Source organism: Gymnoscopelus microlampas, assembly GCF_963454915.1.
Source record: "Gymnoscopelus microlampas genome assembly, chromosome: 14".
Classification (NCBI taxonomy): domain Eukaryota; kingdom Metazoa; phylum Chordata; class Actinopteri; order Myctophiformes; family Myctophidae; genus Gymnoscopelus; species Gymnoscopelus microlampas.
This window is the reverse complement of record NC_139951.1, coordinates 42041673-42067066: the sequence shown is the minus strand read 5'-3', so window position 1 is coordinate 42067066 and position 25394 is coordinate 42041673. Positions and strand designations below refer to the sequence as shown.

The following is a 25394-nucleotide window of genomic DNA, read 5'->3' as shown; positions in this document are numbered from 1 at the left end:
GAGAGAGAGAGAGAGAGAGAGAGAGAGAGAGAGAGAGAGAGAGAGAGAGAGAGAGAGAGAGAGAGAGATGGAAGTGTGTGTGTGTGTGTGTGTGTGTGTGTGTGTGTGTGTGTGTGTGTGTGTGTGTGTGTGCGCGCGCGTGCGTGAGAGAGAGATGGAAAGAGCGTTCGTGTGTGTGAGCGTATGTGCACGTGCGCGCCCGCGTCAGTGGTTTACCGTTTGTTTAGCGATCCAATCCCCGATTGGCTGTTGCTATCGAGACCACGCCTACGTCACTCAACCGCACGCGGTGAGTCTCTCTCTTTCTCTCTCTCTTTCTCTCTCTCTCTCCCCCCTCTCTCTCTCCCCCTCCCTCTCTCACTCACCCACTAACTCACTCTCTCTCTCTCTCTCTCTCTCTCTCTCTCTCTCTCTCTCTCTCTCTCTCTCTCTCTCTCTCTCTCTCTCTCTAGTCTACACACACACACACACACACACACACACACACAGACAGTTGTCATCATCCTGTATGAAGCGACACACACACACACACACACACTTTACCAAGTGAACACGTCAACTATTCTCCTTTCTTCCGTTCTTATTCATAAATAAAATAAAGTACATTCATCCTCTCTGTGGACACATTATGGTGCAGAAGTCTGAAGATGCAGTCGGTAAGTTTTATCTTCTAATAATAAACCAACTAAAGCTGTGCTACCCTGGTTAGCAAGGGCTGCTAGAAAACTCAAAGCTGAGCTACTTTATCTGGCGAGGACGAAAATAGCCGATCTACAAGCTCACAACGCGTCGCCCGGCGACGCGTTGTGAGCTTGTAGATCTGCTATTTTCGCTGCGCCACACCGGCTACAATGTAGCGCGACTGTTATAAATTCCAGGCATTTTATCAATGATTATTTGCTGCTCGTGTCAGTCAGCATATAGTATGTTCATTTTAATCACGTTTTTAGAGTTGAAATTATTTTTTTTTATCTAGCCTTAGATCAAGATTTATCAAATATGTATTTTATAGATTTATTTTTAAATTAAATTACTTTTTTTTAAGGAATTATCCAAAGTTGTTCAAAGTTGTCCCATAGAAAGGACTAAGGAAGTGTCATTTCCTTTATTTCCTTTTCCTCCATTGTAGCCTACATAATAGTGTTTGTATTTGGTGATGACATGTATTAATAATACAACAAAAATACACAATAATACAGTATTATTGTGATTTTCTTTTTTTTCATGCTAATGATGAATTGAATACATAGGACCACAATGGAAACAAGTCCCCTGGACTTTTTTTGTGTTATCCTTTTTAGCCTTAAAGGGATATTTCACTTTCAAACTGGTTTGAAAGTGAAATCTCCCTTTTAATGTCTGACTGTACCTCGTGCTGTTTACATTTCTGACTCATAAAGTATTCAATCAATCAATACAAAAATAAATAAAAGTCAACAGAAACAGAGCAACAACAGGGTCTCTGGACCACCAGAACAGTAACTTTAGTTTGAGTCCCTGACAAATAAATCTATTGCTGGAACAAGGGAGTCTATTATAGTGGGACTGGATGGAGGCCACATGGCTGTGTGTTGTTTATGGTGCAACATAATGCATGTATGTGTCTATTAATACCCTGAGGCTGAAAGACACCCATTATTGAATGGTTTGGGGACAAGGGAATAGCTTTTAGAGGACAACCGGAGAACTGGGCACTGAAGGGGGGGAGTGGGGTGGGGGGGTTAACCCGGAACGGTGGGCCCCCGAGAACACTGTGCCCCATTTAAAAAAAAAATGTTATCTCTTTTATATCTTATATTTAATTTTATATCTACATTTTAATTACAAATGAGGGGCCAAATACATATATATTTTTTTGTTATTTCAATTAAGGCCTGATATTTCTACAAATGCTACAAATTGCCACAAAACCTGTCATAGCCAGTCATTGTGGGGATATATAAGAAGTTGAAGGTTCAAATTAGATCTGATAATGATGTACCGTGCATGTTCAAATCATGTTACGGTATTTCCGAGTACCATTGCAAATGATTGCATTTTCCAAAGCATACGTTTGGTTGTCATTTTTTTATTTATTTTTAGAAAAAACAACCTATTTAACATTGAGGTGGCCACAATGTTTAGGTGCCCAATGGACCTGTATCCCATAAGTGAGCTGGACCTGTGTTTTGGGGGGAGGGGCGGAGAACTGGGCACTTGAGCGAACTGGTCCTCGGTTATTATGTTTTGTTGGGGAACTGGGCAGTCTTTCTGGGAGAGAACTGGGCTCAAATCTCAGCTCTCCAGGGCCTTACTTCACAAAGTGCCAAGTTGGCCCCTGCCCTGGGCACATTCCTTTTAGATGCACAACACACATTCTTGGGTTTGCCTTTTCTTTTTACTGGTTTGACCAATTTTGGACCGAAGCAAGCAGCGTTGTTGAGGTATAAAATATACACACGCGTCATAAAAGCAGGAATGTTTTCCCCCCAGAGTCCTTCTCCACACCTAGGTGGTACAGTACAACGGCAACTTGAACTGGATGGCGTGGCTCCAGTACTGTGGGAAGCCACACCTGCAGCAGTTGGTGCTCTCTGCCCTCGGCTTCCTGTTCACCTGTTTCCATCACACTTCCATGTTTCATTATCTCTTGACTGCCGGATAAAACCTTGTTCTCTCTTTTTCCGTTCTCCATTGTGGGGTGTAACAGACTGGTACACTTTGATTGATTGATTGAAGTACTTTATTTAGAAAGACGTGGAAAAGGTACATGGAAGTGCAGTTTACGATACAAGGTCCTCTAAACTGCATCGCCCATAAAAGCACAACGGCTGGTTTCAAATGAGATCCCCACGCAGACAGATATACACATATTCAGAACATCATACAATCAGCTTACAGGTTACTGGTATGAAAAACAAGAAATATGTACAATAACACACTTCACAATGGATCAACTGTTACTAACAGTTGATCGAACTAATCGATTTAACGAAAAATAAATACATTACTGGCTATCCACAGGTTTGAATCAGTCTGTAGCAATTGTAGCAATATTTGGCCTTAAATGTCATTACAGAAAGTATCATATTTATTTGCACACATTTATACAATACATATAAAATAATATATCGTCTCTGTTGGGTGGAAACCTCATATGTCTCTTTTGTTACTTTTCATGATTCAAATTCAAAAGTAGCAGATCTGCAAGCTCAAAAAACGCGCTTGTAGTGGATATGCTACTTTTGATAACCTTTGTGTGACACTGTGGTATATGATCAAGTATAGGCAGAAGGACATTAATTTCTCCCAAAAAAACACAAAAAGTTAAAAAATATGGAGATAAGAGGTTTCTGCCCGACAGCAACGATATAATATATGGGAATCTTAGGGTCCCACGATTCCGGTTACTGATGGGACTCCAACGCCCCAGAGGCTGGGTGGGTGCAGGCAGTCACCAGGGAGCTCAACGTAACCACATGACTGGGTCATGATCCTTCTGAACTTGCTTTCCTGCGGCGGCAGGAACATTTAACTGGACAAATGTTGCCTTGTGAACAAGAGCTGCAGTTGCAGTTAGTGGATGGATAATTAAAAGGCTTTTTTTTTTAAATTTCAAACACAGATTGTTTATGGTCACATTAAGGCCCACAGGGCCAATGCCTGACCACACGGTACAAATAGCCTAATAGCTGCAATATGCCAACAGCACAGATATGAAGATGGAAGGTGTGTGTTTGTGTGTGTGTGTGTCTGTGTGCACGTATGGTTTTGGTTTGTGTGGGCTTAACATGTGATAGGCTTTGAGGGCGTAAAGAGATATTTAAGTGTGCTAAAAGTACACAGCCTTGTTGTTCAGTAAATTGCTAGTCACTGACTTTATGCCCTGTACTGTATGTTTTCTGGCGCAGGCCTCTTGTCTAGATTAATTACAGTACATAGATGTGAGTCGAACACATTTTCACTACTCTGTAGAGCTGAGTTGAGCCGTTTGTCTCTGAACGTGTCGCATTCGTGACGTGCTGTGAGCTTGTAGATCGGCTATTTTCCCGCACCCGACACCATCGTACAACAGGGCATAACTTTGCCATATCTGTCTCTCTCTTTCTCTCTCTCTCTGTCTTGTCTCTCTGGCTCTGACACTCATGTCCACATGGGGGAGCCTGTGTGTCTATATGTGTGCCTGAGGCACTGCAAGCAAGCAAGCAAGGGAGGAGTCAAGTAGGATAGAAGGGGGTGGGAGGGGGGTGTATGACAGCCCTAGGGTCGCCCCCCCCCCCCTTCCACACACCAACACAGTCAGCATTCAGTCAAGCTGAGCGCCTCTAGCCCTCCCCATACACGCGCCCGTCCTCTTTGAGCGAGCTGTGTAGTGTAGGCCCACTCACACTCTCTGTGTGAGGGGCTTCAGAGGAACCAGCCTGGACAGGGACCAGACCATAGGGGACTGTAAGACTACAGGACTGGAGGGACTGACTGACAACACTGGATGGTTTCAACGCCAGAGCTAGAGTCTGGCTCATGGAGACTGCATGTGGCTAGAAGTGGAGCTGGGGCTAAAATTGGAACTTGTGGATCCTTCTGTGCATAGAGGACAGAGGGAGGGTGGCAGGGTATAGGGGCTTGGGTCCTGTTGTTGCTGACTGTCACTCAGTAAGGTCTGAGGAAGAAACATTACCCACGATGGGAGCAGCATTCTGGTGTGCGGATCTTATTGTTTTTTCATGTTGAATTTTTTTGAACCAGCACCCAGCCCAGCAGGACAGGATGTGCGTGCCTTTTGGTCACTTTGTGATACCTTTTTAATTCTCTTCGGGACTGTCACTGACTGGACCCACTCTGCCGGGAGGAGAGAAGCTCGCTGCTAATTGGAGCCCCGGTGTTGAAGCCACTCTGAGTCTGCAGGCAGAAGTTTTCACTGGAAAGGGCACAGCAAGAGAGTGACGTAAATGTGTAGGTGTGTAGTTTATCGGAACTTCTGCATTTTGACGGTTTTTGCAGGAAATTGGGTGTGGGTGTCAGGGTGTGGGTGTGTGTGACTCTGTGACTCTGTCGCCATGTATTCCTTGCAAAGCAAGCCCCACATGACATATGCAAACGCAGCTCCGGCGGTCACAGCGGATGGAATAATGCGGTTTCTGTTTGTCAAGTGTCGTTACATTGCTCTGGTTGAAGGATGCGGTTGGTTGCATAAGGCTTATCGAGCAAAGCCAAAGAGACAGAGGTTACAGAGGGAGAGGTCTTTTAGGCCTACAGTAGTTGTGTATCAAACACAAGTCTAGGCCAGTTGGTCATTAGTGTAATCTCAAATCTAAAAACCTAGCTGTGTTGAGGTGTGTCTTTACACACACACACACACACACACACACACACACACACACACACACACACACACACACACACACACACACACACACACACACACACACACACACACACACACACACACACACAGTCACTGACCTCACCCTGTGTATTGCAGCTGGTTAAAGGGCTACGATGCACAAGACACCAGTTATGTCAGTGTGTGTGTGTTTTGTCTTTTTTGAGTACATTGGCTTATTGTCCACTCTTGATGAAGGACCATGGATTGGAGCCACGTGTTTTGTGTTGTGTGATAATCCCTTTGTGCATAAAGGAGTTTCACTCTTGATGTCATATTTGGCCAAGTTGTGTCTCTGGGTGACGTGTGTGTGATTGTTGACAGTGTGTGCACACCATGGTGACACTGATGTCACTTTTCTAACTGAGGCTGAGACAACTGTCCACCTCTCTCACTCACACACACACACACACACACACACACACACACACACACACACACACACACACACACACACACACACACACACACACACACACACACACACACACACACACACACACACACACACACACACACACACACACACACACACACACTGTCCACCTCTCACCTGAGGCATGATGCTGGGGTTGAATATAGCGCACACACACACACACACACACAGTCACACAGATCCTGCAGTTCAGCTGTTCTCTCTCATTTACTCCATTTGTTTTTGCTCACAGGCCCCGCGGCTAAAATTAGAAAGTGAACTAGTGTATGATGGAGTTTCAGGATGCCCATCATGCCACGGCTAGATTATAACAATAGAGCGATTGCTGATAAGGGGCGCAACAGTTAATTGAACTAGTCAGAATACTTAGTTGATAATCGTTGCTGTCGCGCAGAAACCTTATCTCCAAATTTTGACTCTTTGTCTTTTTTTCCCGTACATTAATGCCCTGCTTGATCATACGACAGCGTCACACAAAAGTAGCAGATCTACAAGCTTGAAACGCGGCGCAAAGCGACGCGTTTTGAGCTTGTCGATCTGCTACTTTTGCCATTGTTGAATTTGAATCCTGAAAAGTAACAGTTTTGGACATATGAGGTTTCCACTCAACTGATAACTGCATGTATTGATGTCCCAGAATACATGTGTGGATTCATTGTTTTGAAGTAGAACACATGATGCACAAATAGCACCACAACAGAGTGGTTAATGCACTGTGAAATCATCGCTGTTCACTCTGCCAAGACAGTGGAAACACGCTACCGGTTTATCACTTCATCACTTTATAACTGTTTACAGATTCCCCTCTCTTTCTGTCTCTGTTCGTCTTTCTCTCTGCCTCTCTCCCTCGGCCCCTCTCTCTCTCTCTCTCTCTCCCCCTCTCTCCCTCACCCTCTCTCTCTCTCTCTCTCTCTCTCTCTCTCTCTCTCTGTCTCTCTGTCTCTCTGTCTCTCTCTCTCCCTCTTTCTCTCTTTCCCTCTACTGTATGTCTCTCTTCTCTCCCTCCCGCTTGGGTTCCATGTGGTTGCTGTCTGTCTGTCCCTTATCATTCTCGTGCAGACATTATTGAGAAAGTGTGTGTCTCTGTCTCCGTGTGGTGTGCAGAGAAGCCTGAGTTCACACTGTAGTTTACGGTTAAGTGGGTGTGTGAGTTAAAAAGGACTGACATAACTAACCAACCTTTTCTTTCAGCAATAATACATGGATAAAATGTGGGTGGGGGTCTACCCTGTCATTAGTGTTAGCCTAATTTAACCCATTCGAGTTATAACCGAGTTATTTTAAGTAGGAGTGCAACAGTTAATCGATTATAAAAAACAATTGATCATTTAATAAAATAATCACTAATCTATCAATCTGTTGGGTGTGCCATTATAGGTGAAAATGTAAAAAAAAGTGAAACAATAAATAACTAATCAACAAGCTCACAACGTGTTCGAAAAAGTAATTGATAGAATGATCACTAAGAAGAAAATCAACAGTTGCAGCCCGAATGTTAAGCAACAACAACGGGGATGAAATGGTCTTATCTAGAGGAGGATTGTTGTTACAGTGAAGGATGCAGCAGAAAATGATGACCACACAATTCATACAAACAACACAAAGCATCCACATATGTTTTTGATATTTGGCTTACAGTTATTTTCTCCCTTGTTGTTGTTGGTGGTATTGTATTCGGGTGCAAGTCCACTGTGTGTGTGTGTGTGTGTGTGTGTGTGTGTGTGTGTGTGTGTGTGTGTGTGTGTGTGTGTGTGTGTGTGTGTGTGTGTGTGTGTGTGTGTGTGTGTGTGTGTGTGTGTGTGTGTGTGTGTGTCAGTGATGGAGGGGGGTAATTTCATCCACTGATGGGAGATTGCTGGGATTGGGGCACACTTTGATGGATAAGGGGCTGTGTTGCCATAGTGATACAGCACACTGGGATTCTCAGGTCACCCCTCTGTGTGTGTGTGTGTGTGTGTGTGTGTGTGTGTGTGTGTGTGTGTGTGTGTGGGTGTGTGACCATGTGTGTGTATCTCATCTAGCCATCTTAATATTTGGGTGTTAACCATATTTCTTAATATTTGGGTGTTAACCACGTTTCTTCTGTCTTTCTCTGTGCTCATAGTCCCCGATGACCTCAGCCCCGAGGAGAGACAGGAGCTGGAAAGCATCCAACGCAGGAAACAAGAGCTACTGCAGGACATACAAGTAACTGACACACACACACACACACACACACACACACACACACACACACACACACACACACACACACACACACACACACACACACACACACACACACACACACACACACACACACACACACACACACACACACCACCGCAGAGTAAGGGACAGATAAAAAAACGGCAAAGAGGACAGATTATTTCTCAGCATCAGGCGCAGAGGCCTTAAACTTGTAATCATGGGTGGAACTTCAGAGAATCATTCCTAAAGCCCAATTCATGCTTCATCGCACCACAGTGTCACGCACTGAAAGTAGACAGTATACAAGCTCACAACGTGTTTTGCGGATGCGACTCATTGTGACCTTGTCCGCACTCCTATGCGGTATTTGTCACTGTATATTTGCATACACAGTGAAATGTGGTATCTGCATTTAACCCATCCTAAGTATTGGGTAGCGCCTCGAGGAGCAGTTAGGGGTGATGAAGTGTCTTGCTCAGGCACACCTCGACACATTGCCGGGAGCCGGGAATCGAACCTATAGGCCCTTATGCTTCCCAGACAAGCTCTTTAACTCCGTCGTACGAGGTATTAGTCGGGCTTTAGCCGGCTTCAAAGTCCATTCCGGCCCAAATGTAATTGAGCTGACTCTTTTCATCACGGTACAGTACGTCACTCAGTAGTCCGAGCCCCCACCCCCCTCCCCCCTTCACCTTTTAATTGCCTAATCAATTGAATAAACCTTGAGCTTCAGCCACATTCCTTTGGAAGCCAGACTCCTCTCTTCTGCAGAGATTATACTTTATAAAGCTTCTACAAAATACTTTATGAAATGGGAAATAACGCGGTAAAAATGAAATTGGCTTACTGGGTCAAAGGGTAAGAAATTTCCCCTGATATCAACAGGCGCTGTGGCAAAAACATTGCCCCCAATATTTCCTGCTGAAAGGATTTGCATTCACTAGGTTGTATTGACATTAAACTACACACAAGCCTAAAAATATAATATTAAATGAACAAATAATAATACTCCTTGATTCTAGACAGAGGAGGAGAGATGTTTCCTTGTGATTAGTTCAAAACAGTGGGTTGCGCACATCCAGTTCGTTGCTGGTTCTGGACACAAAGTGACAGTTCAAAAGAATAAAGGTCTGCACACCGGCATTGCTCCTAAGTGCTTAGTTTACTTTAAAACACAGAAAAAATGACATGGTACAACGTTTCAGGCACAGTTGGCCTTCATCAGGTGACCTGGACCTGATGAAGGCCAACTGTGGCCGAAACGTTGTACCGTGTAATTTTTTCCTGTGTTTTAAAATAAACTAAACACTTGGGAACAATGCTGTTGTGCGGACTTTTATTCTTTTGATGTTTCCTTGTGATACCTTGAGAATAAAATCTTCTTTAAAAAAAAGAGTAAGGCCTGGGATTTTGAAGGATGAGGATAAATGCCACCGTGGCGCCATGTTTAAGCATGTGAAGGCCGTTATTAAAACGTGTGAACCAAGATCTCATGAGGCCTATGATGTCTCTGTTCCTGTTTGTTATGAATACATTCCCTAGCAAACATCTACGACTGGAGGTTTAGTTTAGTCTGGTGCTTCTTTAGTGATCTTAGTCAGGGTTTTGTTTTAGACTCTAAAACAAAACCCTGACCAAGGTCACTAAAGAAGCAACCCCCAACCCTCTAAAACTTAGAGGGTTGGGGGTTGAATGAAGGGATGGGGGGTGGTACTGGGAGTTTGATCACCAGCGCGTTACTGTACACATACAGACGTGTGTGAGTGTGTGTGTGTGTGTGTGTGTGCGTGTGCGCGTGTGCGGTGGGGGGTTGGTGAGCCCCAGACATCGGTATTAATGTGTGTGTCAGTCTTGCTAGCAATCTGTGCCTTGAGGCACAACTTATCCTCTGACTAGGTCTAGGATATACATACAGTATATACTATGAGAAGCCGTCTAGAACTCTGGACCAAAATGTAATGCAGTTCACTTTGCACATACAGTACATACAGTGCACATGCATAGGGCTTCTCATATCTTCTACAAGGTTTTGCCTGTGTTAGTGTGTAAACTGTGCTTTAGGTGAGATCTGAGGCTGTGTTCGTAATCCAATAGACATGCCTCAGTCAGCAAGGCGCGCATCAAGGGTGCGTGTGCGCACACACACACACACACACACACACACACACACACACACACACACACACACACACAGAGCTGTGTAAACAGATTGATTGAGTTTATTAGCGGGGTTAATTGGTGGTTCCACGGTCTTCCCTCTCGTGTAAGCAGTGCACCGCAATGCCCTGCCCTGAGGGCTGATGGGTAATGGGCCGTGAAATATTCGGCTAATGCACAGAGAGAGAGGACCCCCCGTTGGTGCTGAGGGGGGTGCGTGGACGGTCGGTTGCTATAGAAACCTATTTGGAGGCGGGGGGGTCCAGACGACTGGGGCATTTGCCTCATGTGATAGAGACCCAGGACTAGTGGGGCCCAAACTAGTGGGGTCCCGGAGAGACATAGCTCAAACAGTTATTATTATTTTTTAGTCTTTTGAAATAATGATAAAAAAGGGGTTTTCCGTCTGAAGGATTGGTGGAAATTCGGTCTCTAATGCGGGAGACCTGGGTTTGAATCCCGGGTAGGAAATGGAATTTACGGATTGCAGCAGTTTTTTGAAAAAAAAAGAAAAAAAAAGTTTCAAGATTTTTCAAAAATCTACAAATCTACAAGCTCATAGCGCATGAGCTTGTATAGCGGCACTCGGTGCCGCGCTATGAGCTTGTATATCTGCTATTTTTAAATAGCCAAAGAAATCTAAAGTGACACAGATGCGTTCCAGGTCTTAATATTAAAGAGCAAATTAGTGATGGTAAAATAAACTGTGATGTTTCGATGAATTGAATACACATAGACCCCAATGGAAACAAGCCATAGTGCTTTCTTGGGTTTTAATCCTTTTAGCAGACCTTGTATAGAACTTTACTCCCTGTGCTCTTTTTTGACAAACTGTTAATAAAGTATTCAATCAATCGATCAAAATTGTTCATATAATCTACCTAGTCAACATATTATTTATTAGAATTGTGTTCATTGTGATATCAATGAAAATAAACGTAATGTTAGTTCCATTGATTAAAGCCAGGACACAAATAAACATGCTCTGAAAAAGCACTTTTCAGAGCCATTCCATTTAGACCTGTTACACCTACACGTTGTTATACCTTTCAAGCTGGGAAACGCCTCATTTTAGTTGCTGCTATAGCAACATAAAAAATAAAATAAAAAATCGAATAAAAAATGTTGAAGTCTTTCAAGGATTTAGAGGGCGTTTTCAGAATCGGCCTCAGGTCTAAAATAAACGGGTTAACTCTGCAGTCGGCAGCCAAGTGGTCAGACGGGTTAGGCCACAAACACTGTTCTCTGATCCAGAAAGGGTTGAGAAGCACTGTGTTAGTTAGACAGTAGTGTGTGGAGAGAGGGACAACAGTCAGTAAACATGGGCGGTTGCTGCGTAGAGATTACATGCGGCGCATGTCACGAGACGGACTGGAACCCATGACGTGACGTCACAGACAGGCCTGCGTGCTGCGTGTGGTATGTTGTGTAGCAACTGGTCGACCCACCAGGCCGCCCACCCTGGCTCCTAAGCTCTTAAAAAACTCTTTCAACCTGCCGCCTCCCTATTCTGGGCACGTCGGACTCATTATAGGCAAAAATAGCCTATATAAATATGGCCTACACAAGCTCACAACGCATCGTGATGCGCCCCCACGAACACGCAATAGAATACATGTTCAAAAGCATCTTCCATAAACCCTAATGGTCTCGGATATTTCATAAAAAGCAACGGTTAAAACCTCAATCTGTGATTTTTTTTTCAACTTGGCTGAATGTGTGACAGCAGAAACATAGGTTTAGAATGATAATGCCAAAACATAACTTTACGTATTGTGCTAATTGTTTAGGAAACGGAGAGCGCTGTGTCACATTTCACAATGTTTCACATTTTACGCTGTTTCACAAATCGCAGATTGGTCACTTGGCTTAAGAAAACTTGAGTCTTGAGATTTCTTTTTTTTGTTGCTTTAACCCATTAAGACCTGGAACGCATCTGTGTCACTTTTTCATTTGAGCCAAAAAACCATTATTTTACACTTTGGCTATTCAAAAATAGCAGATATACAAGCTCATAGCGCGGCACCGAGTGCCACGCTATGAGCTTGTAGATCTACTTTTTTTTTTAAATTGTGAAAATATGTGCAAATCTTTGAATATATATATATTCTTTTAAAGCAAACATTAACTCAAATCTTTGCTTCTGGGGGTCCCTGGAACAAAATATTTTGAGATGGGGGTCCGCAGCCAAATACATATACATTTTGGGGTCCTTGACATTAAAAAGTTTGAAAACCACTGACATAGCAACATACGTTTTTTTCAAAAAACTGTTAGGAATTAGAAGACATTTTGTAGAATCGGAACCTCAGGCCAAGGGTTAATCCATCCATGTACATAGGGGCGGGGGTTTAGGGGTGATTTGAAAAGCTGCTCCACTGAAGCCAATCAATGTGTGTGAAGATCTGCGGTCGTCCCACCCAGAGGTGACGCAGCAGCAGCCAGTCAGCAGACTGACTGAAGGTGGAAGCAGGGGATTGTAAATGTGGGTCAAGACAAGAGGGTGGGAGGAGAAGGGATGAGAAGGGGTTTAGGGCGGTGCTGTCTGACCCCAGGAGCAGGTGCACATGGTCCCAGGGAGGATTGACCGCAGCGTGCGCCCCCCCGGCTGTTACAAATAGCTCCTAATAGCCCGAGACGGGACAATAAGTCGTTCTTGAGGGAGAGTGATTTACACAGTGCTGTCTGTACACTGTGACCCCTTTATTTTTTTTACTGGGTCATATCTTAGCAGGATGTTTTGTTGCAATTTTGCGCAATTTGTTGATGGTCAAAGATGCTTTTGAGTGTGGAACTGACGTGTGTCATCATGCACGGCCTGCACTCTTTATCCTGCTGGGACCACATCAAAAGAAGCAGCCCAGGAGTTGAGGCAGGGGTCAGACATGAGGAGAGGGAAATCCATAATTGGATTTGTGTGTCTGTCTGTCTGTGAGGTGTGCACATGTATGTGCCATCATGTATTCTTTTGTGTGTGTATTGATCGCTTGGCTGATGAAAAGCATAAGCACAAATTCTCAGCCTTCTTTGTCCCTAACCCTCTCTCTCTCTCTCTTTCTTTCTCTCTCTCTCTCTACCCTGCTCTCCGGTTCGTTCACAGAGGCTGAAGGATGAGATAGCAGTGGTCACCAATGAGATTGAAAGCCTGGGTGTGACTGAAGAAAGGTAGTCTATGTCTGCAAATTGTTTTTGTACAGTTGTGAAAGCTTTGGGTGAGGGGGGGGGGGGATATTTTATCAATTTTTAAAGGTGCAATACATGGCCATAAATATATGTAATATATGGCCAGAAGTATATGCAAAGAACTATATTTTGGACACTCCAGTAAGGGAGTTATTTTGCATTATTTTAGAATAGATATTTTTGAATCCCACATACTGTATAACGTATATGTGACATATATTTACTGGCCGAAGGAAAGACGACAAATTCACTAAAAGTCTCTATCTCAAAGCACAACAGGATCAGGGGTTGTCCTGAGGCTATAGAGAGTTAATTGGGTTATATGGGGGGAAGGGGGGGTAATTAATTGGACAGTTAATTGACAGTTGACTAAATCTGCTTTGTGAGTTATTAATACTTAATACTTGATTAATGGCTTGTGCCTGCAGGAAAAGCATGCAGAGGAATAAGCAGGTGGCCATGGGCCGCAAGAAATTCAACATGGATCCCAAGAAGGTGAGAATGAAAGAAACGCGGGCCGTTGATTTGATCTAAACATCCGTATAAGTTGTGAGGATATCATCAGCGTACCACCAAGATTGCTCTGCTTGCCCCTGCTCATTTTGCTAGGATTGGATGGCTTAGGGTTGAGGACAGAGTACAGCAACTTACCATGGGCCTGGTCTTCAAGATGCACCACAGCATTGGGATCCCCCTGTATTTGTCAAAATACTTCCAAAACGTTAATGAAGTCCACGATCATAACACTAGAGGCAGCTCCACAAATCATGTTCAACCCAGATTTGGCTCAACAAAGGGAATGAACTCGTTCTCATGCTATTCAACAAAAATGTGAAATGCCCTACCAAAAGGAGTAAAGGGGTGTAAAACCCTACTCACTTTCAAAACTGCCCTAAAGATACACCTTCACTCTTCATACCAGTAACCTGTAAGCTGATTGTATGACGTTCTGTATACGTATGACGTGTCTGTCTCTTATATGTCATCATGATTTGTGTGCATGGGGATCTCATCTTAAACAAGCTCAGTGCTTAATGAGTCTTCCAGTTTAGTAGACCTTGTATTGTGAATACTAAATACATCAATCAATCAATCAATTGGTGGTGTTAAAATATCCCCCTCTTTTTTTCTCTTCAAAATAGCAAGATCTACAAGATCACAACGTGCGCACAATGTAGTGGTTAAACTCATTTAGCTGGGAACCCCCCTCAAGGACCCCCTGGGGGTCCCTGGACCCCACTTTAAGAGCCACTCATCTATCCTATATCATGTACACACTTGTACTCTTTGCCGATTCTTCTCACACCTGGGTGGGGGCCTCTCTGCTTTCAGGGGATCCAGTTTTTGATTGACAGCTCCCTGCTAAAAAACACCAGAGACGACATCGCTCAGTTCCTGTATAAAGGGGAGGGTCTTAACAAGACGGCCATTGGAGACTATCTTGGGGAGAGGTGAGTGTTGCCCTTCAATGTTAAAGTAAATGATCGGCCTATATGTTCATGTGATTGTTCATTTCTAACTGTCTCACTGCTGTGTGTGTGTGTGTGTGTGTGTGTGTGTGTGTGTGTGTGTTGGTGCGTGACTCCTACGCGACGTCGTCGTGCTGCAGAATCGAGTTGAATCTGGAGGTCCTCCAGTCCTTCGTGGAGCTCCATGAGTTCACCGACCTCAACCTGGTCCAGGCCCTCAGGCAGTTCCTGTGGAGCTTCAGGCTGCCCGGCGAGGCCCAGAAGATCGACCGCATGATGGAGGCCTTCGCCCAGCGCTACTGTCACTGCAACCCCGGAGTGTTTCAGAGCACAGGTTTGTGTGTGTGTGTGTGTGTGTGTGTGTGTGTGTGTGAGAGAAACAACAATTGTGTTGGTGACATAACCGATTGTATATTCTACGTAAAACCCACAGAAATACATACATATTGTTTGACCATTAAAGTGGGTGTAAGTGATAATGTTTTTGTTAAATAACAGTATTGCGTTATTTCAGTAATCATTGCTACGCTATTTTTGGCAAAGAGGTATCGTGTAGAGGGAAAAAAGAGCAGACCAAGTAAAAAAAAAAGTTTAATCTGCATCTCAATTTTATACAATATGTAGAGGGGGTCCTTGCTTCATCTCTCTCTCAGCTAGGGGGTCCTTGGCCTGAAAACTTTGGAGACCCCTGGGATAAAGGATAAACAAGTGAAATTGGAAGTGATAAAACAAGAAAATGAGCAGCAGTCAAAAACCTAAAATTGATAAATGATGAGATGATAAATGAAACCTTGTGGTGTTCTCTCTTCCTGATTGGATAAAATGTATGTCCTGACCTTTTTCTGTTTACTAAAGAGCTGGAGAGACGGGGAGACCCCCTGTTGCTGAACAAACACTCTATTAGCAATGATTACTATCGGAATACAGAGCTTTAAAATTTTCTTTTTTACAAGGATATATCATTTACACCACTTTTTAAAGCTATGTTTACTTCAAGGAACTCACATCCATCCTACATTTGTTCAGCGTGTTACAGTTGTTATTACCTTGCCCACGTGATGTTTGCTGTGCCTTTATGATTACATGTTTATGATTACATGTTTGTGTGAGTGCCTGGGAGATGTGCCTAATACGGTCGGTGACAACTGAGCTTTTTGCATGCATGCATGTTTGTGTGCTTATTACTATACATATAATTTTGGACTAGGTCGGCAATTCCCAACCTGTGGGCTGGGGCCCACTGATGGACCGTCAGGAATGGATATTGCAAGTGGGCCCCCAAATAATCATCAGATGGGTGGGCCGCAAATGCTTTTGTGATAATTCAACTTGTGGGCCCTGATCCAGAAGAGGTTGTGAACCGCTGGACTAACAGGCGGGACTCTAACCGCGTCTCTCTTCCCGTTGTGTTACAGACACGTGCTACGTGCTGTCGTTCGCCGTCATCATGCTGAACACCAGCCTGCACAACCCCAACGTGAAGGACAAGCCGTCACACCAGAGGTTCACCGCCATGAACAGAGGCATCAACGACGGAGGAGACCTGCCGGAGGACCTGCTCAGGGTAACATGGCTTTTTTTTAACATTGGTTCTTCTTGTGAAGTACTGTGTGGAGCAGGTACTCGTCGCCTTCAGCTGGGTGCTGGAAGCGACCCACAGAGCACGTCGTGCACCTATCAGCGGGGAGTGTTGGGCGGGAGAAGTAGGACGAAGGTACTTACGTCCTCTCGGTGGGGGCTCCTCACTGGCAGGTGAGCCGGTAGGATACTACAGCAGTGACAACACAGAGAAAAGTGTGTGGGGAGGTATCGACTGGCATAACAACTACGTAAATTGGGGAGAAAAGAAAGGTGTAAAAAGCTAAAACGAAGTGGTGGTGCTCTTACTAATGCAGTTATTTTATGAACCCAAACAAGCACACAAAAACACTTTTCTCTCTCTCACTCTTTCCCTTTCTCTGGCTCAAAACAACATTAGATGTTTTACCTTTACAACATTATGTGACTGATGACTCTGTGAGTTCACTGTGTTTAGGAATGTTCGATATTGACTTTTTCACCGATATACCGATATTGTCCAACTCCTAATTTCCTATACCGATATCAACCGATACTGATATGTCCAAAAGTCAACTATTGTCAGGTAACAGAAGCATAATTGCTTTGATGCCTATAACATTAACAAGCGTCAGCTGGACACAGATGCACACACCTGCCCTCTGCGGTGCTCTAATTTGAAAGTGACTGGAGTCTGTCTCATTTCTCTCCAAAAGTCCTTGTATATGATGGAATAAGATTAAGGATTACTGTGATTATGGTAAGCTCACATTTCATATCACACACGCCATACAGTAAGAACTCCTGTAACTTATTTTTTTTTTTTTAAACAATAGCGATATTTACCGATATTATCTTTTTATGCTAATATCGGCCGCTAATATCGGGAGGCAGATAATATCGAACATATATATTGACTATTCTCAGGCAACTGTCATATTTTATGAATAGCATAATTGCAATTGTCTGTGTCAGACAGGGAATATGTACACATACAACCAAAGGCATGGTATCCCCCATACATTCAAGACAACATCCAACCCTTACAACCCTTCCCCGCTCACGTAGATCAGCTATCACACAGGAATGCTGTCCGAGTCTTCCCTAAAACACCCCCTGGGCAACACTCCTCCACACATACTACAGCCTTCTCCCTCCTGGCTCCCAAATTGTGGAATAAATGCCCCATTGCAGTCGGGACTGCAGACTGACAACATTTTCCGATTCTACAAATGTCTTCTAAATCTCAACACATTTCTGAAAAACGTATGTTTCTATATCAGTGGTTCTCAAACTTTTTCATGTCAAGGACCCCCAAAATTATATGTATTTGGCCGCGGACCCCATCTCAAAATATGTTGTTCCAGGGACCCCCAGAAGCAAAGATTTGAGTTAAAAATGTTCGCTTTAAAATATATATATATTCAAAGATTTGCACACATTTTCACGATTTTTCAAAAATAGCAGATCTACAAGCTCGTAGCGTGGCACTCGGTGCCGCGCTGCGAGCTTGTATATCTGCTATTTTTGAATAGCCCAAAGTGTAAAATAATGCTTTTTAGCTCAAATCTAAAAATGACACAGTTCCAGGTCTTAATGGGTTTAGACTCCACCTCACCCCCAAGCACTCCTCTCTCCTTGTATCACTTCTTCCCACTTTTTGTTCGATTGATGCTATGCATCATACACACATGTCCTGTCATTTATTCTCATGATTTGCCTTTTAGATTTGTTTTTTCTCGACCACAATTTTTTGTTAATACTTGCCCTGCTTATTCTAATCTCGCACTTTGTAAGTTGCTCTGAATAGGAGTGCCTGCTAAAATGCCTCAATTATAAATTGACCTGTTGCCTTGTCTTGTCTTGTCTAGAATCTGTTCGAGAGTATCAAGAATGAACCCTTTAAGATCCCAGAGGATGATGGGAATGACCTCACACACACATTCTTCAACCCTGACAGAGAGGGCTGGCTGCTCAAACTAGGTATGTAGTTCCCTTTGTTATGAATATACTTTTGAAAATACTTGTGTGTCTGTGGATGAATGGCTATTCTGTCGGCTCACCCTGAGCTAGAGCACCTTCTAGTGGACAGTACTGGAATTGTCTCGTCTTAAATTAAGGGTGGGAGAACTTTGGAGAGTCAGTATTATTTCCTTTTGGTATGTTTGTCTGAGCATGTTAGACATGTCCAGTGTTACTGAGCCCTATATAATGTACATTGTGCATCATGTATGTCCAAAACTGTTACTTAAGGTAATGGGAAAAATAATCTGCGGATCAATGGATGGGGATCAAAAAATATTTTTCAGATTTCTTTCAAAAAACTGTTTTAGAAAACATTTTTAAGAATCGCCTCAGGTGCCAGATCTTTTCAATAATAGCAAAAAATAGACGATCTACGACTATCTATCTAAGCTACCAACGTGTCCCGATGTGATGTGTTGGGAGCTTGTAGATCGCCTATTTTCGCTACTTTTTCTCAACAATGTTCATATGATGAAGTATAAAATAGGGCAGGGGTCTTCAACAGGGGGTCCGGGACCCCTAGGGGGTCCTCAGAGCTACTATAGGGGGTCCGCCAAATCTTTGTGTGATAGGATTTAGTTTTTTTACATTAACCACTTGAACCCTAGAATTCCTTTTCTGAGGGGAACATTAGCCGAAAATAGCAGATCTACAAGCTCTCAACGCCTCGCGCTGCGAGGCGTTGAGAGCTTGTAGATCTGCTATTTTCGGCAAAGAGGCTGAAACACAATTTTATACAATATAGAATATATACAATATAGAGTAGGGGGTCCCTGCTTCATCTCTCTCAGCTAGGGGGTCCTTGACTTGAAAATGTTGAAGACCCCTGAAATAGGGCATTGATTTATGAAAAATAAAAAAGATGATTTGTAACTCTGAGAATGTACACTGTCAGAGTTATTAAACCACTGCTGATCAGTTAAAATGTCACATTGATATAGAATGGGTTAATAAATATAGGTGGGCTAGTGAGTATGTTTTGACATTGTTCCTGTGTTTTGTCTTTCATGTGTTTATTGTCTCCAAGAGGTATGTATTCTCTGAAAGCTCATCCTCTACAGCTTTAACATGTCGCTTTGCTTCTAAGCACGCCTTAACCCGTCTCCTAATGGCTCTGTGTGCGTTACAATATATGACCTTTTGTTGTCACAATTTCATCAATACAAATGAAATTGTTGATATAAGATTTTTTTAGAGCCCGGCCAATATATTGGCCATTATTTGACTTTTCTGATGACATCGGTGTCTGCAATTATGCAGCTGATATGTCCAGATTTTTTAACCACTTTCAACCTTGCGTCCCTATTTTTGGGCATGTCATTCATGCATGCATTTACGTGCTTGTTCATTGTATAATTCAAGTTAAATGTTCTATTGAATTTTCAGATTTTTGTTAACGATCAAAAAATATTATTTTTATTTATTTGCTTATAATTTAAACGTTCTCACGCTACGTAAACGTTTTTCAAAGGGAAAATTCTGTAATTGGTGGTCTAGGACGATCCAAAAAATCTGGATCCGCATCGGACCCAAAAATCTGGCATTGGTCGGGCTCTAATGTTTTGTGTGTGTGTGTGTGTCGGCATTGATGGCATTTGACCGTGCAGAGCGTTTGGCTACACCACCAAGCCTCTGACGGTTGAAAAAGGGCTGGTGAAGTTGTTCTAACACAAGCTTCTCATGGCTGGACTCAAACCTGTCTGTTGACTCGAGCACTGTTTGTTTAACCTGAACCTTATCGACCAATGAGCTTCTAAACTTTGCAATTAATAAGCTTCTCTTTGCCCGTTGTGCCGCACCATCAATGTGCTTCAGTTTCTGTCACAATATCAAAATCTATATTGTTCCAGTTTCACGGCACCTACAGTATACATTAAAATGGTCTTGTGTAAAATGTAAGAGTTTACAAATGGAACCAAATGGACCCTTGGCGGGTCCTTTTGCTTCTAACTCTCTGAGCAGGAATGACCAGCAATACAATAGGCTCTGTGCATAACTGTTGTCCTGGTTTCCCGAAGGTGTCATATCCGTTTACAGTTCCAGTTCAGTTTTCCCATAGCTTCACTTGATTGACTAGGCAGCGAATTTAAAGGAGAGTACCGGTCATTTTAGTGAGTGAGAGTTGTGGAGGTCCTTGACATTAAAACCACTGCTGAACAGTGAGTGAAAATCGTCTATTTTAACAGATGCTAAGTTTTTTTTCTTTCTCCTAATACTCATCGTGGAGTCTCATGATACTCAAACATGCGCTGAATGTCCCACATGAGCTACCGCTATTGCAGAACGACATGACGCTGGTTGCTTGTTTCTCTCACAAAATCTGGCACACGCCAAATATTCAACGTTCCTTTGTATGTTGGTGAGTGATTAGCGACACATCAAACATACAACCTAAAATGACCGGTACTCTCCTTTAAACCGGTAACACTCATATGTGCCTTTCGGTTGAAATCTGCTGCCGCGTCAGCCAAGCCAAAACTATGGGAAACTGAACTGGAAGCTGAACCTGTATGCCACCTTCGGGAATCAGAATCAACTTGACTGTCACATCACTGGTGTACAGGTGTAAAGAACTGGGTGAAATTTGTTTTCGTGAAAACCAGGATTACAGTTATGCATAGACCCTATAGAGTACTGAAGTTCTGACGTCATTTGGGGGCACGGAAGTGTTTTTTTCCCCCATTCTAAATCGACCTAAATAGACATTTTTAACATCACGTCATATAAGAACTGTTTCCCAAAAATGTGGGTGAAAATGCACTAATCTATCCAAAGAGTGAAACAATAAAGGGCCGCCTACAAATTGACTGCAGTTCTCAGGCTTAAATGTGACTTAAAGACTACATCTCCCATTAGACAGTTGCGCCCCGGCGCCATCGACGCACATAAACAGCGTCATGTTGTCTTGCATTGGATTTTTTTCTTTCTGTAGGAGAGGAGCGTTGTCAGTTTTCAGTTGTTTCACCAAGCAAACTAAATGATGACACTTAATAATGACACAAACTGATAAGAAATGTCACCAAATCTAAGGAATGTCAGGAATGTTTCTCAGTGGCGACAGTGAATCGTGTGATTTCCTATACTGTCGTTTTCCAACACTACTTACGGCTCCCGCCCACAGAATTAATTAAATTTTCCCCATACGCAGACGGTATCAAATATAACTAAATATCATAAACGAGACACAGCCTACCTATCTGAATCGCCTGACTTGATTTCTTATTTCTGGAACACAGTTCTTGTATGATGTGATAAAAGAAATGAATAAAAATAGGAAAAACACATGACCCAGAGGACGTGGGTTTTGACGTCAGGACTTCAGTACAATATCCCCAGCTGCAACAGGTAAGATTGTCTAAACGCTACCTCTGTGAGGTCCTTGTTGACATGTAATCTGCCCCCCAGGTGGACGAGTCAAGACCTGGAAGAGACGGTGGTTTATTCTCACAGATAGCTGCCTCTACTACTTTGAATACACCACGGTGAGGAACCGCTACTTTTAACTTCATTGTCTAGGGCGGTGTGGCTCAAAGTGGGGTCCGGGGACCCCCAGGGGTCCTTGAGGGAGTTTCAGGGGGTCCCCAGCTAAATGATGGATAGTTAGGAACCAAATGGACCCTTATGGGTTTGTAACTCCTGAGTGTACAAATGGAACATTTTTGGATTACACTCAGAGTTGAATTAACATTAATTTTACAATTATAAATTGGGGTCCCAGAGAAAGAAATGCCATTAAATGGGGGTCCGTAGCCTAATGCATGTCAAACTGGGGGTCCTTGAAATTAAAATGGTTGAAAATCACTGCTAGAGCCGTAAGAATCTTCTAATGGGGGGCCTTGGCAAATCTTTTCAAATGGGGGTCCGCAGGCTAATAAGTGTACATTTGGGGGTCCTTGGTATGGAAAAAAGTTTGAGAACCACTGGTCTAGGGCAGTGGTTCTCCAACATTTTCATGTCAAGGCCCCCCAATTTGCTATATATTAGGACCCTCATCTGAAAAGATTTTGTGCCAGGGACCCCATACATATGAGGAGATACAGAATGTGTTGTTAAAAAATTGTCAAGATTTTCCCAGATTTTTTTCATAACACAAATATTTCAAAAATAGCTCATTTACAAGCTCACAGCATTGTGAGCTTGTACATGGCCTATTTTCGAACAGCCAAAGTATAAAATAGGTTTAATAATAAAAATAATGGTGAAATTGATTTTGATGCTATATTAAATATATATTGCAGAGGACCCCCTCAGACCCCCTCAGACTTCACCTAATTTTATAATTGCTATGCACGACTATTTGGACTTGGCAGAGCGTGGATATACTAGGACACACGCCGTCATTTCATTTCTCTGTCCTCTTTCCCTCTCTCCTGTGTGGTTTTAGGATAAAGAACCCAGAGGCATCATTCCCCTGGAGAATCTGAGTATCCGAGAAGTGGAGGACACCAAGAAACCAGTAAATAACACACACACACACACACACACACACACACACACACACACACACACACGTCATAGAGTGACTTTGATGTTATTCTATTTAACGTTAAGCTAAGAGCACACTGTAGTCTCTCTCAATGTGATCATAATCAACACATTGTAATATAATATGATATGAGAGGACAAGGAACAGACAATGAATGAGAAGGCAGTGGGTCAGAGTCTCTCAAATACAGCAGAGAGAAGCTGAGACTGTAAAGAACTAGATATTCTAGTTCTGTACGAGGGAGACTTCTGTGAGGGGTTTTACTCACCCTTGAGGCAAGCTAATGTAGTGCACAGTATTTTCCATATAATGTCCAAATTTAAGACATTCTATGAGCCCTGTGTCAACAGATAGAAGTGACTGCATCTTTTTTTTTTTTTATGACATCGGTGTCGTTGATTATATAGCCGATGTGTCCTGCCACTTTTACCTGCCATCCGAATTTAGGATTATTATTAATTATAATCATTGTTCTCTCATTTCAGAACTGTTTCGAGCTCTTCATCTCGGAACACAAGGATCAGGTCATCAAGGCTTGCAAGACGGAGGCAGATGGCCGTGTCGTGGAGGGCAACCACACCTATTACAGAATCTCTGCCCCGACCACAGAGGAAAAAGACGAGTGGATCAGCAGCATCAAGTGAGTCACATTCTGTTTGTGTATTAAACAGTCTCTCATGCAGCGGTGCATGTTTAATATAGCACTGGTCTGAGACTGTTTGGTTGTGAAACTGACCATGTAAAAAAAAAACTAAAATTTTATATCCAGGGTTCCCACCATCCAGGGTCATGAAATTCCTGGAAATTGGCAAGTGCCGCACTATGAGCTTGTAGATCTGCTATTTTTGAAAAATATATATTTTGAACTTTGAATATATATATTTTTAAAGCGAGCATTTGTAACACAAATGTCTGCTTCTGGGGGGGTGGGTGTCCGCTGCCAAATACATATCATTTTGGGGTTCCTTGACATGAACTAGTCTGAGAAAATAGTCTGAGAACCACTGATATTATAGCAACATTCGTTTTTTCAGAAAACTGTGGATTTAGAAGATTGTAGAATCTGCCTCAGGTTTTAATGGGTTACATAGAATTAACCAACCATGTCCCATCTCTTCCACTTTCAGGGCTGCCATAAGCAAAGACCCCTTCTATGAAATGCTAGCTGCCCGGAAAAAGAAGGTCTCGTCCCTGAAGAGGCTGTAGCAGAGACGAAAGGATTTGACGTTGCGGCTGCAAGCACAGCTCTCATGTATCAATGCAGCCACCGGGCTTTGGACGACGTGCACTATTTGACCTGTTCAACTGGACCTTTGAGTGAGTTGCTTTTGGAATACTTGGAAATCTGCATTTTTGGGTCTTCTGCTGTAAGGGCTAATGTTTGGACCCAGTAAAGAGGATTTGACTGTCTCTACAAATGAGCCTCTTTTGTGGAGAGTTTAACCCAATGTGGGCTATTTTGTTTAACACCAGAAGAGGTATTTTTTCCACTTTGATAAACCTTTTTTTTTTCTCCCCCAAACAGAGAATACATTTTTTTAATACGAGACATCATGGCTCTTTTGGAAAAGTTCCTTCCAAAGAAATCCTAGTTGAACCCTTTACCTCTTAAGATCAGTTTTGTATCCATGGGAAATATGTCTGATTCAACCACATCAATGATTTTCTCTGCCTTTTTTTTGGTTTGTTTTGCTTGTTACAGCTGCGCTATGACATAACAATCCACAATTTTCTGAACAATAAGGATTGAAAGTCAAAAGCGTGCTGCGTGAAATGTACAGAAACATACAGTAATAGCAAGGTTTAGATATTCAGCTGCAGAACGACGCTGAACGCACTGGAAACAGTCAAATACAGCAGTTATGTTGTAACCAACCAAATGTCAATATGCTTTATCATAGAACTACAGCCAGATAGTTTACAAGCCTTCTCTATATTATTTGCATCATTTGAGGGTTTCCTTACATTTCTTTGATCTATCAAAGCACTGTTTGTGTAGGTATTGCATAGTTAAATAAGATTTATTTATCTTGATTTCTTGTTATAATTTATTTTCTGTTTTGTCTCTTCAAAAGTGTTGAAATAAATGTTAAAGACTGGTGTGTTTTTGTTCAATTGACTTTTGTTATTGAAGCTAAGGTCTGAGAGTTCCAAAAGCAAAATAAAAAAGAAGGTGGTTTGGTCATACACACACAGTACACATTTGACAAGTATACTTAATTTGTAGTATAGCAGATCTACAAGCCAAAAGCATAAATCAGGCTTTACTTGCCCATAAACGGCACCATTTTGAGACAAAAGGGCATAGGGAAAGTTAATTGGATTACATTGAGGGGCAAAAGACACCACTAGAATCTGATTTATTTTTAGCAGTGGCGTGCACAGACATTTTGAGGGGCAGGTGCTCAAGTAAATTATACTTTTTTTTGTTTACTTGGTCTGCTCTTTTTTCCCCTCTACACCTATACCTCTTTGCCAAAAATAGCCAATCTACAAGCCCACAACGCCTCGCAGCGCGAGGCGTTGTGG

General features: G+C 42.7%; 1 protein-coding gene across 2 annotated transcripts in view; it reads left to right on the top strand.

The window, feature by feature from the left end:
* The window catches only part of cyth1b (cytohesin 1b), a 30919-nt gene extending 5963 nt beyond the window's left edge, over positions 1-24956 (top strand). The window contains exons 1-12 of one of the 2 annotated variants that reach the window (XM_084078502.1): positions 504-656; positions 7903-7985; positions 13246-13310; positions 13757-13823; positions 14661-14779; positions 14938-15131; positions 16213-16361; positions 18226-18338; positions 21783-21861; positions 22764-22835; positions 23351-23505; positions 23993-24956. In XM_084078502.1, coding sequence (XP_083934628.1) covers positions 629-656; positions 7903-7985; positions 13246-13310; positions 13757-13823; positions 14661-14779; positions 14938-15131; positions 16213-16361; positions 18226-18338; positions 21783-21861; positions 22764-22835; positions 23351-23505; positions 23993-24071 — 1203 coding nt within the window. In that variant the 5' untranslated portion in view covers positions 504-628 and the 3' untranslated portion in view covers positions 24072-24956. Of the gene's footprint in view, positions 1-503; positions 657-7902; positions 7986-13245; positions 13311-13756; positions 13824-14660; positions 14780-14937; positions 15132-16212; positions 16362-18225; positions 18339-21782; positions 21862-22763; positions 22836-23350; positions 23506-23992 lie in introns of those variants that run through there. The other variant, XM_084078501.1, reaches the window with a different exon arrangement.
* Positions 24957-25394: the final 438 nt, after the last annotated feature.